Source organism: Cicer arietinum, chromosome 6 (genome assembly GCF_000331145.2).
Source record: "Cicer arietinum cultivar CDC Frontier isolate Library 1 chromosome 6, Cicar.CDCFrontier_v2.0, whole genome shotgun sequence".
Taxonomy (NCBI): Eukaryota; Viridiplantae; Streptophyta; class Magnoliopsida; order Fabales; family Fabaceae; genus Cicer; species Cicer arietinum.
The window spans coordinates 18,720,824-18,733,451 of NC_021165.2; the positions used below are offsets into that span (position 1 = coordinate 18,720,824).

Consider the following 12,628-nt stretch of genomic DNA (forward strand, 5'->3'; position numbering starts at 1 on the left):
ATTTTTTCGGAAGGGCCAAGGGTTAGATTTTTATTTGTGTAATTAGGATAATAATTAATTTTTTTAAAAGAAACTTGGAACCTTTGACATCTTAGTGACTCCACGTAATATTTTCACAAATTTTGATATATTAGATTGACTATATAACTAATTTATGCTCACATGATTTAACTAGCTTATTCAAAATTTATTATCATTTTCTTGGTTCTTTTTAAAGTGTTTTTTTATCTGTAGTTTAAAATTTTAAAATAGTATTAATATTGTCAAAATTATTATTCTTTATTTATTGCAAAAAGAAAAATAAGTTGATTGATATAATAAATAATTAAAGATAATAGAAGAAAAGGATGAAATTATGTATAAAAAATTGTAAAATCTAATAATTTCATTTGGTTTGTGTAAATAACTTTAAACTAATAATTAAAAAGAAGCAGATGTACTAGGTAAATTCATTGACTATAGTTTTTTTCTAGGCATGTTGAATATAATAGTTCATGCAATGTATTTTTATAGTTTTAAATATTTTATTATAAAATAAGTTTTCAAGTTAAAAAAAAAACATATTTTTTAAAAACTTGAAAAATAGCATTGTAAAGAGTTAAAAAAGAAACAAAGTATTCCTGAAAGAATTGGTTGCAAAATGTAATTTGCATTGATGATTCGATCCGAATCCGCACCCTCGGTGCTGTGTTACAGTATTATCATTAAATTAAATTAATCGAATGACCGTTACATTAGGAAACTTTTGAATTCTGAAGCCACATTCTTAAGAGTTGAGTTGAGTTGAGTTATAAACTTGATATGGCAACGACAACACAAGAATTCATGCAACAACTCAGATCCAAAGCAACAGAACTTTTCATTCGAGAAGAATGGAACGATTCCATCAAAACCTATTCTCAATTCATCAATCTCTGCACCCACCATCTTTCTCTTCCTCACTCTTCCCCACTTCACCTCCAAAAGCTTCGCAAATCCCTCTGTATATCCTTCTGCAATCGCGCTGAAGCTAAATCAAGATTACGCGATTTCAACTCCGCGTTACAAGATTGCGATCACGCTTTGCAAATCGACGCAACCCATTTCAAAACCCTTGTTTGCAAAGGTAAGGTTTTGCTCTCTCTTAATAGATACTCCATGGCTCTTCATTGCTTTAAAACCGCTCTTCTTGATCCTCAAGCGAATGGGAACTGTGAATTCATTGATGGGTACTTTGAAAAATGCAAAAAGTTTGAATTTTTATCCAGGACTGGGTCTTTGGATCTTTCTGATTGGGTTTTAAATGGCTTTTCTGCAAAAGCTCCTGAACTTGCTGAGTTTATTGGGGCTGTTGAGATTAGAAAATCTGAAATAAGTGGGCGTGGAATTTTTGTTACTAAGAATATTGATGCAGGGTCTTTGATTTTGGTCACTAAAGCAATTGCAATGGAGAGGAGTATATTAGCAGGTAAAGATTTGAGTGAGGATACCCAATTAGTTATGTGGAAGAATTTTGTTGATAAAGTTGTAGACTTTACTAGAAAATGCCATAAAACTAGGAATTTGATTTGTAAGTTGTCAATTGGGGAAAATGAGGATTCACTTGAGGTGCCTGATGTAGATATTTTTAGGCCTGAGAGTGTTGTGGAAGTGAATTCAAGTGAGGATATTGATGTTGATATTGATATTGATATGGTTAGGTTATTGGCTATATTGGATGTTAATTCTCTCACTGAGGATGCAGTTTCAGCCAATGTTTTGAGGAAAAACCATGATTGTTATGGTGTTGGACTATGGTTGCTTCCCTCATTCATTAATCACTCATGTTGTCCTAATGCAAGGCGCTTGCACGTTGGTGACTATTTGATAGTTCATGCTTCAAGAGATTTGAAGGCTGGTGAAGAGATCACTTTTGCTTATCTTGACCCTCTTTCTCCCTTGAACAAGCGAAAAGAGATGTCTGTTACATGGGGGATTCATTGCAAGTGTAAGAGGTGCAAGTTTGAGGGAGAAATCTTGCTTTCCAAGCAAGAGGTGAAGGAGATTGAGATTGGTATTGAAAGAGGGACGGATGTAGGTGGATTGGTGTATAAACTTGAGGAAATGATGAAGAGATGGAAGATTAGGGGGAAAGAGAAGGGATACTTGAGGGCTTCGTTTTGGTCAGTATATTCAGAGGCTTACGGTTCGGAGAGGTGTATGAAAAGATGGGGAAGGCGAATTCCGGCATTAGATGCAGTGGCTGATAGTATCACAGATGTAGTTGGAGGTGATCTTAGGGTACTTAAGATCTTAATGGAAGAATTGAAGAGAAAAGGTGGTGGCAATAGTAGTGGACTCGTTGAGATGGAGAAAGTTTTCACGTTAGCAAGAGAGGTTTATGGGAAGGTAGTGAAAAAACAAGCAATGAGGACATTGCTTGAGCTTTGCATTGCTGATTGATTGTTTGATTTTCTTTTATTTCCCTTCATTTGATGTCATGTTTACTGACTGTAAGCAAGAGTTTGATGCCATGATCAACTCAAATTATCATGGTAACCAACAATGCAGTGAAATTCAATTGTATCAATAGATATTCTCAATTAAAATAAATTGTATTCAGCTTCTCTTTATGAGTTAATTTCATATATTCTCTTTTTTTTTTTAGCCAGAAATTTGTTCTTGACTGATATATTTTAAAATTTTGAATTAATGAATATTGTTTAATTTTTCTAAAAAGTTAATAGGTTATGCAGCCAAAAATAATGTTATAGGCTAACCTTTTGGGAGTGGACACACGTCATGCATAACTGTGGATGCAGTGATGATAACTATCACTAACGGATTGATAGGAATTCAATACGACGTTGCATTGAAGTGGTCAATTCAGTCCATGACATGGAAACCAAGAGCAGCCACAGTTAAGTTTATCCATTCACTATAAAATAAAATAAAAACCTCCTTCCTACCTCTTGTGTGATTAATAAGGAAGATAAAGAAAAGAAAATGAATGAAGATATCATTAGTTAGATTAATCAGTTCAAGACTTCAAGGGACTCTTGAGCATGAAAGGAAAAGAACCAATGAGGTAGAAAGACATTTTTTCAAATTGACAGATTTCACAATAGTTAAATAAAATGAACACTAGGTAAAACCTCTTTACATTGCAAGTTTGCAACTCTCTAATAAGATTTTGTTACCAAGATGTCCAACTCCTTCACAAAATTCAACAAAGATGCTCAAGAGATTTTTAGTAATTAATGTATGACACATAAAACATCATGTAGATTGAGTGACTATTATTTTGTGGAATTATTAACAACAATTTTTAACTTGTCATTCTCATATTACAAAGTTCTTGCTTACTATTATGGTCAACCAAATCTTGGAACTTGTGTTACATTGGGTGATGTGATTATTGCTTGCATCTTTATCAAAATACCAATCATAATTTTCTACTTCCAGTGAGTGGCCCATGTGGAACTTATCATAAGGGCACTACTGCTACAGACTTGTCAATTTAGCAGTGGAGGCTATGTTTAATGGATCATTTGCTTTCAAGGATTATTACAAGCTTTCATACCAATTTGAAAATGTGTGGAATCAATCTTCCATTCATAAGAATATATTGATTAAATATATAATAACTACAAGGCTTTGTAACAACCTCGAAATAGATTCATAGAGCTATGGATAGTATCCGATATACACATGGAAACTCTATGAGAAACTTTAACCTTATCACAACTACATTCATAACTCTATTCTAACAATTGTGGGTATATCTACGTGAGTAAGAGTCATATTGGATTTTAGATGAAAAAAAAATATATTAAAACTAAACTCATATAGTCAATATCTTATAAGATTTTGGGTGCTTAAAAATTTTTAAGTAAAAATGTGTAAGTGCGAGAACTTATATAAATAATATTTTAATTTTTACACACGATAATTTGTCAATACTTTTAATTTTAGACGCGTCTAATATTTTAACACTCGTTCAATTACTTTTTATTTTCTCTTTTCTTATCACATCATTAATATATCACATGTATTAGTCACTTTCTATTTTAATTTTTTTCTCTTTTAAAGTGTGGGATGAAAGTATAGGTGTTAGTATATATTTTTCTTACATTTAAGAGCATCTTCAACAAAAATTATTTATAAGGTTTTAAAACTTTAGAACTTTTCTTATAAAATATTATTGTAGCAAGTTTAGTTGACACCCACATATATTACCTGTTCTTATATTATGAATAATTGATTCTTAACATTCAAATGTATATTTCTCTACAAAAAGTTTGACCAAAAATAAAAATCAATAACAGAAATATATAAAGATGGGTTGAAGTTAATATGAACATGGTACGTAAGACCTTATAACAAAATATTTATATTCGACATGTGCACTTTTTTTCTTTCTATTCTCATACGAGTTTAATGGATGTATGTATATTGTCATTATAAATTAGTTTATTTTAACGGTGGGTAATCTATTTTCTTTTTCAACTATATTATATAAAAAGAAATATATTGTTATTATAAATTAATTTTACATCCACAGTAGATAGTAACGGTTGATTTTATTGTCTCGCTGTACAGTTATAATTTTTATCATATAATAACTATTTAATTAATGATTTGTATTTATTATCGATGTAAAAAGATTATGTATGGTGATTAGCCTCAGTTATATATGGTTTTAAAAAAGCTTCACGAGGGGACCTCTTTTTTGGAGCTGCCAAACTAGTCTTAAGAACTTGGGGTGAACGTGTAACCTGTTCTAACTTCTCCATCATTGTTTTGAAACTGAATATAGATCATTACATCATTGCTGAACTCATCTATTTAATCACCCCAGATACAACCTATATTATACTACTTTTTAGCATCCAAGTTATGGGGATGATTAGAATGAGTACAACTTTTAACAACAAAATTGTCATTTCAAGTCTTAATGTAAACCAAAAATAATTTCATAGTGCAAAAAGTGACATTTATTAAAATATTAGGCACTTCAAATCACACGTCTCCACCCAAAATAAGAAAGAGAAAGAAAAAAAAACAGTTCTTTACTCTTTCTTCTTTGAAGATTTATTATTCCATATATATATGGACCAAAAAATGTGTATTAGTTTGGTCAAAACATTCTAATAACAAGTAAAAGGGTCCAACCTTTTAGAAATTGGCTTCTGACTAAACCCATACTCGTGTGTGAAACTAATTAGATCTTCCAATATGCCAATAATATTCCCATGAAATTGAATGTTACCCAACCAAATCTGGATATAGACACCCAAGTATTGATTCAAAGAATCATGTACAAAAGTCAGTATAACAGATATATATGTGAAAAATTAAATATATATATATATATATGAAATGAAATAATAGTGGTCCCAATTGGAGCATGGTAATTGTATGACGCATGTATACTACTAGGAATAAGAAAATTATTACTTATTTATTATTATCCTATCAATATCATCCAATGAAGACATTGCAACTACACAATAAACGACAAGAATCTTCAACAATAAAAGAGGCACTTATCTCCTTTCAAACATTTCAAACACCTTGATTTCTCTAGAACCCTCTACAATTTCCTATCCCTTCTCATGTGTTGTCACATTATCACAAAAATCATCTGTCTATACTTGTAATATTTTTTATTCAATGGAGAGCAATACAAGCTCTGAACTCCCTCCTGGCTTTAGATTTCATCCAACAGATGAAGAATTAATTGTTTATTACCTTGGTAATCAAGCTACATCAAAGCCATGCCCTGCATCTATCATTCCAGAAGTTGATATCTATAAATTTGATCCTTGGGAATTGCCTGGTATGTTTATATTGTAACATCATTTCACACACTTTTATTATGCTTAAATTTGTATGACTAGTATTGAAAACTCACAGGGAGAAAATTGTCAAAAAAATATATGTTAGTTACAATTTATAATTTGTTGTGTTCAGATAATTGAGCATAACATATCATATTAGACATACATCACTGTTACATGTGTAATTTATAAAGTTAAACATAACATCAAAACACATGATGCAACTTTATTAGGTAGTAACCAATTATACAATGCAGATAAATCTGAATTTGAAGAGAATGAATGGTATTTCTTTAGTCCAAGAGAAAGAAAGTACCCAAATGGAGTGAGGCCTAATAGAGCAACTTTGTCTGGATATTGGAAGGCTACTGGCACAGACAAACCAATCAATAGTGGATCAAAGCATATTGGGGTGAAGAAATCTTTGGTCTTTTACAAGGGTAGACCACCAAAGGGTATCAAAACTAATTGGATTATGCACGAGTACAGATTGGTTGGATCACAAAAACAAACTAGCAAGCATATTGGATCCATGAGGGTAAAGCCCTTTTAACATTGGCCTAATTGTTATTTGTTTGTCAGCTCAACTTTTTTCACCCCCAAAGTCACTTTTAAAGTAAATATTTAGAAAAAGTAAACTTAGTCTTTATGTGGACTTATTTAATCCTGTGTGGTTTTTTAGAAGCATGGTGTGGAAAAAGTTGAGCCCTTGTTTGTTTTGCTATGTTTAATTTATTGATTTGTGGCTTTATGATTAAACTTTCCTTTGTGCTTGGATGTGTCATCAGCTAGATGACTGGGTTTTGTGTAGAATCTATAAGAAGAAGCACATGGGAAAAACATTGCAGCAAAATGAGGACTATCCAACACTTCAATTTACTGATTCTACAATAGTATCAAATAATGATGGGGAACAAGAAACCATGAACCTTCCAAGGACTTGTTCACTTACTTATCTTTTGGATATGAATTACTTTGGTCCAATCTTATCTGATGGCTCAACCTTTGATTTTCAAATCAACAATTCAAATATTGGAATAGACCCTTTTGTAAAACCTCAACCGGTGGAAATGACTAACCATTTTTATGAAGCAGATTCAAGGAAGTACTAAGTGAAACAGAGTAGCATCACCAATCATAAGAATTTAGATTGTCTAGATATGTCGATAAGGGTCATGCATTAAATAATCTTGAAGATTATTTATGGAACTATGTCAAAAAATTATGTTATACCATAAAATGGATTTTTGTTTTCGATGCCTTGTTGACAATTTTTATACAAATTGTACAAAAGAACAAATTTATTAGGTCTAAATAAAATTTCACACATATGGAATCACCTAGTTCAATGTTCAAAGCATATGCTAGAGATTATGCTTTGGAAGCATTTGAAGTTAGATTGGACCACTTATTGTACATATTACAATGATAATTAATTTTAACCAAGGATATATTTGGCAAAGTTCTAAGTCAATAATTTTATCCAAAGAGGTTTTCAAAGTTAATATGTTACTTTATTTGTACCTAGCCTTATCTAAATGATGACGGCAGTGTTGAATCAAAGTTAACTTTGGCATTCTTAGCAATGTTAGGTTTATGACACGAAGCAGATGAGATTAAGCACTTTGTTTAGACTAATAAATTGATAAGAACCTAATGATTGTGATGTGAGAAATAAAATATATATTATAGATCAGATTAACATCAGCAGCCTCGTGTTGCATAACTAATATAATAAACTGATTAATGAAGCATTTATTCTCTTAGAAATTTGATTACTTTATTCAACCTTACATGTAAAACACAAACTCTAGATAACTCTCCATTTTTTGCAACATTTTAATGTAAAAGTAAAATGAATAATAACAATTAAGTTGATACATTAATTTCTGATTGACACTTGTTCGGCAGTGGTAGTGGTCTACCTGCAACTGTGTGAAACTCAGTCTAGACATAAAATAGTTAATGAGTAGAAAAATAAGAGATATCTTGATAAGGGCATGCTGTGCTCTTTAGTTTATATAGGAATTCAGAGGCTCCTTCACGGATCTTATGTCTTTGGGTCACATATTCATTCGGTCCTAACATAACATTCTCTCACCAAGACCCCATTATCATGTACGTGTATGCTTTTGGTCATACCAGTTACATAAAACAAATGTAATTTAATGTATTCATATTCACAACCGTGATAAATGTTCCATATATAAAAGTACTAATTTGTTTATTTATATAAAAGTACTGATTTGTTTATTTAATGTTTTATGATTTTTGAATGATATGTAATGTCAAAGTATTTTATAGATCTTAAGCATTTTCCGTTGTTACTCTTCTTTATATTCACTCCATTATATCTAATTAGTATGAACTCTTCAATATTAAATCATGCATGTTTAAAATGTTCTAAAAAAAAAGAATGTTTTTCACAAAAATTTATAATTATTTAACAAATAATGAATTAAATATATTTTTTAAAGTTTTTAACGCTTAAAAATTCATACTTAATTCATCTTTTGTTAAAAAGTTCTAAATTTTTGTAAGAGCGATTATTATAATGGTCTAAACATGCTTGTAAAAAATTATTCAAAAACTCAAATAATACACATGAGTTGACTTAAAACATCCATCAAAATTATAAATAGAAAACACTCGAGAGACTATTATGTAAAAAAAATTATGAGACTAAAATTGAAATTTGGTAAATTTATTAGGAACAAAAACTTATTTAACCATTAGAAAAATACGGGTTGATCAATATGAACAGAGGTAAATTTAGCAAAATAATAATTTTGGGGCTTCTGAGAATAAATAAGGTGGTATGTATTTGAAAAGGCTGTTGGCCCATATATCGAACAATGCATAATCAGGTTTGAGTTCCCAACCATAGGGCCTTAAGTTGTCTTTTTTTTATCATTTGGGCCTTAAAGTGTCTTCTTTTTTTGTATCAAATTTGGCGTTAAATGGTCTTACATTAAATAGATAGAGGCTACTCAGCTTACCTCATTGAGGTGGGTTTGCATACAGAACCTATATTTGGGTTACAGTATTTTTTATCCCCCCTATTTTTATTCACATGGTATTAAATATATTAACAACACATCACACATTTAAGAATTAAATGAAATATGAATACAAAGTACGGATGTTGATCTGATGTGGTACTGATCCAGAGGCAGTTACAACACATAGACTTCTCTCACTCACACTCCAGTACAACCACACTCTTACAAAGCAAATATTAAAACTAAGTCAGATACAAGTTTAAAGTGCTATTGCTGACTGGTGCATTTGAAAACAAATGACCAAAACCCAATATATAGCTTTGGCTTTCTCCTTATTCTCACACACTAAAGGATGTGGGACTTGCAATCAACCCCAACAGATATCAACAAAAATATCATTAAAAAAATTAATTTTTATTAAATTTATCCATTCAATATAACTAACAATTTAAAAAACTTATGATATTATTTTCACTCATTATATATTGAAGCTCACTTATGTCATGTTCTATAGAGTTATTAACTTATTATTTAATGGAGTGCATGCAAGTGAGATACATGCGATGTCTCAATGCAATAATTGCGTAGACGTCAATAACGAAAGCCACTTTAGCTTAAACACGTTCGCGGTTAAATGTTGTGATTGTTCAACAATGCAATAATTAAGCTGTCTCTATGGCAAGCAACGAAATTTTTCTTATAATTATGGCTAGGATCGTGATGCCTCAAAAGTTTAGACTTAACAAATGAAAAAATAGTGAGGTTCAGCTTTTAGTAGTACTGATCTACTATGTTGTGTCTTTCATTCCCTCTTGGGTCCTTATTAATATTTATTGGCACATTGGTTGTTGTTTTGCCTTGTTAGTGTCTCATACTGTTGTGTTGTATCCAGTTAATTATGAAAAAGGGTGTCTTCCTGTCTCAATTGGCATGTCGCATGCCTTATCTATCTTTTGTCTCACTCTCTTTCTCTTTGTGTTAGTGTCGTAGCACTTGCTCATGTTGACGTATGATTCCATTCCTTATATGGTCAAGCTACGATTTGACTTTTTCATGAAATATCGTTTCTTTATATTTGTGTGACATCAAATATTAATATTAATGCTATACGTAACAAACATTTCGATGTAGCTAAAATTTCACTTATCATCCATAATTAATAATAAAAATTTGAAAACTTAGTTGCAAAATCATTGTATACCATCATTAAAACGTCATTATGTTAAAATAAACTAAAGTGTACTATATATATAAAAGAGGTATAATTTGTTCATAAAGATACATAAATAAATATATTCATAAAAGAGGATGTAAAGATACATATATTGAAAAAGAAATCCGTATTATAATAAGAGTGCAATAAGTAAAAAAAGTTACATACATGTCGCTTTTTCTCTTTATAATAATAACGGTATTAGTATATAGTAATAAATATGCAAGGAACATATGGGCCTACAAGTGGTTGGCATAGTTGTACTAGTACAACGGAACATGGGATTCAATATCACCCACGACCCGGTGAAAAAGACAAAATTATGCAAAAGGTTGAATTCTTGGGCTTTGTCTCATGTATTGTTAGATGGACATGGACTTTGTAAACGGGGAGGAATAGATGCAGGGTTGATGATGCTAACTTTTAACATTCATATATCATATCGACCTTGATATTACCTAAATATGTAGATCTATATTTTACTCGATGTGTCTTTTGTTTTGACAAACTAGCTATAGTAATATAAAAAATATTTTACTCCTAAATTTATCCATTAAAAATCAACAAGACAATTGTAATAGTATTTCAGTAAGAGGATATACCCAAACAAAATTCACAGTATGAATTACACGTAAATTGGATCGCATCCTATACCTAAATGTTTAGAGTGGTATTTTATAAATTAATATAAGAAAGTGGTGTGATATAAATTATAATTAAATGTATGTATAAAAAAATTATGTGGACCATTAGAGCTGTTAATTTCTGTCTAGTCTAATTGAATTCAATTTTTGTATAATCGGATTGAGTGCGTATTTTTAATATGTTGCGCTTTTTAACTATATGTCTCTAAAATAATTTTCTATTTTAGCTCAAGCTAAATTGGACCCATATTGTATGCAATCCAATAAGAAGAAAATTTCCGACTCAACTTAAGAAACATTAGACACTTTATTTGATTAAAAAAAAATGAGACTAAACTATACTACACATACATAACCTAATTTGACAATACTTACTAATAATTTATCTGTTTTTACCGTCTATGTATTCCATCAAATCATATCCGCCTACACTATACTTCAATGGAATGATGACATTAAAAATAGACAATTCTTCATTAATAATATTCACACAGCCACTGTCTGTCCATTGCACTTTATTATGAACCAAAAAATTTAGTATTAGAGGAAATAATTTCCCACTAAATACTGTCTAGTGAATCTTGCTTCGTGATCGGTTTTCCTAATTACAAATAAAGTATTAAAAAGACGAGTTTTTGATGGAGTAAGTGAGATTTGTAAGCCATTTTGATTGATCCGATATATTGATGTTAAACCATTAATCAATATATTAAAAAAAGTAAAGTGCTAAATTTGCGCGACTTCTCCGAATCATTTTTTGGATTTGAAATTGGAAAGATCCATAAGTAAAGGAAACCAGAGGTACGATGGATACTTGAGAAGTGTCGGCAATAACACATAGCTTCTTGATTACTTTTATGTTTGAGTATTTGAAATTTTGAAGAGTGTTTAATAATTAACCACAAAATAGTCATAATCATGGGTGAACAATAATTAATTACGATTCCATATCATACTTTACTCTTTCCAGATTGTGGAATTAATGAGTCACTTGTGTGCAACTCAACGTTATGCTTTCGTAATTTTTCAACACTAGGTACCAAACCTAGCTATTTAAAGTTTTCGTCATAATTACTTGCTCTAAGCCTCTTACACAGACCAAACCAACTCAAAAAGACTTATCCGTGAGCAATATAAATGTATGAATCTATGATGCAAATACCAAGTAATTGTTGTAAAAAAATCAGAGATAATTAGCGATAATTATTGCAGAATATTTTTCTTTCGTCTGTGCAGATAAATAGCCAAACAGAAAATACAATTTCAAATAAAAAATAATTGGCAGAAAATTAAACAAACGCAATAGAAAACTTCCCTCAATAACAACCTTATAATAACCTTCCACTACTAAAGTGGGTATGCCAAAGTTACTCTCAGAGAAGATAAAACTACTCAAACTGATACCGGAACCAAACCCTTATTTTTCTTCTCTGACCGTCGTTGTCTTTCGTTCTTCTAATTCTTAGGATTTCTAAATCCCTTTTATTTCCTTCACGTGGGCCTAGCCCAATAATACATTTTTTTTTCTTTCTTTTATTTCAATAATAATAATACTAATACTAATACTAATAAAACTAATGGGTTCCACTTGGGGAGTGAACTCACCCAACAAATCCCCCCCTCACGACTCAAGTGGGAAGGTACTGCCCAACCATGTCAGCTTTCTTTCTACAGCATATCATCTTCGACACAGGCAAAGTCTTTGTCATCATAAATGAACCATTCTCATCAGTATGAATCTTCTCAATTAAAAATGACTTCATTTCCAGTGCATCTCGTATCCAATGATACCGCACTTCAATATGCTTCGACTTAGCATGAATAGTCGAATTCTTGCTGAGATGGATCGCACTCTGACTGTCACGAAATAACACAAACTTATCTTGCTTGAGGCCTAACTCATGTAGGAATTTCTTCATCCACAAGAGTTCTTTGGAAGCTTCAGTTACTGCAATGTACTCAGTTTCA

General features: G+C 31.0%; 2 protein-coding genes across 2 annotated transcripts; both read left to right on the forward strand.

Moving 5' to 3' along the window:
* Nucleotides 1-602: 602 nt before the first annotated feature.
* LOC101509103 (methyltransferase FGSG_00040) lies at nucleotides 603-2,585 on the forward strand. Its single transcript, XM_004505353.4, has one exon. It carries the CDS (start codon nucleotides 802-804, stop codon nucleotides 2,419-2,421), a length of 1,620 nt encoding a protein of 539 aa, XP_004505410.1. The 5' UTR covers nucleotides 603-801; the 3' UTR covers nucleotides 2,422-2,585.
* Nucleotides 2,586-5,451: 2,866 nt separating this feature from the next.
* NAC52 (NAC domain-containing protein) lies at nucleotides 5,452-7,141 on the forward strand. The gene is made up of 3 exons (XM_012717156.3): nucleotides 5,452-5,800; nucleotides 6,059-6,339; nucleotides 6,590-7,141. The coding sequence occupies exons 1-3, from the start codon at nucleotides 5,635-5,637 to the stop codon at nucleotides 6,911-6,913; spliced, it is 771 nt and encodes a 256-aa protein (XP_012572610.1). The 5' UTR covers nucleotides 5,452-5,634; the 3' UTR covers nucleotides 6,914-7,141.
* Nucleotides 7,142-12,628: the final 5,487 nt, after the last annotated feature.

What these genes read in the sequence shown, in the direction of transcription:
- LOC101509103 (XM_004505353.4), top strand. Translation starts at nt 802, where the DNA reads ATGGCAACGACAACACAAGAATTCATGCAACAACTCAGATCCAAAGCA.
- NAC52 (XM_012717156.3), top strand. Translation starts at nt 5,635, where the DNA reads ATGGAGAGCAATACAAGCTCTGAACTCCCTCCTGGCTTTAGATTTCAT. An exon ending in TGATCCTTGGGAATTGCCTG is followed by an intron (nt 5,801 to 6,058) that starts GTATGTTTATAT and finishes TATACAATGCAG; the next exon opens with ATAAATCTGAATTTGAAGAG. An exon ending in AGCATATTGGATCCATGAGG is followed by an intron (nt 6,340 to 6,589) that starts GTAAAGCCCTTT and finishes ATGTGTCATCAG; the next exon opens with CTAGATGACTGGGTTTTGTG.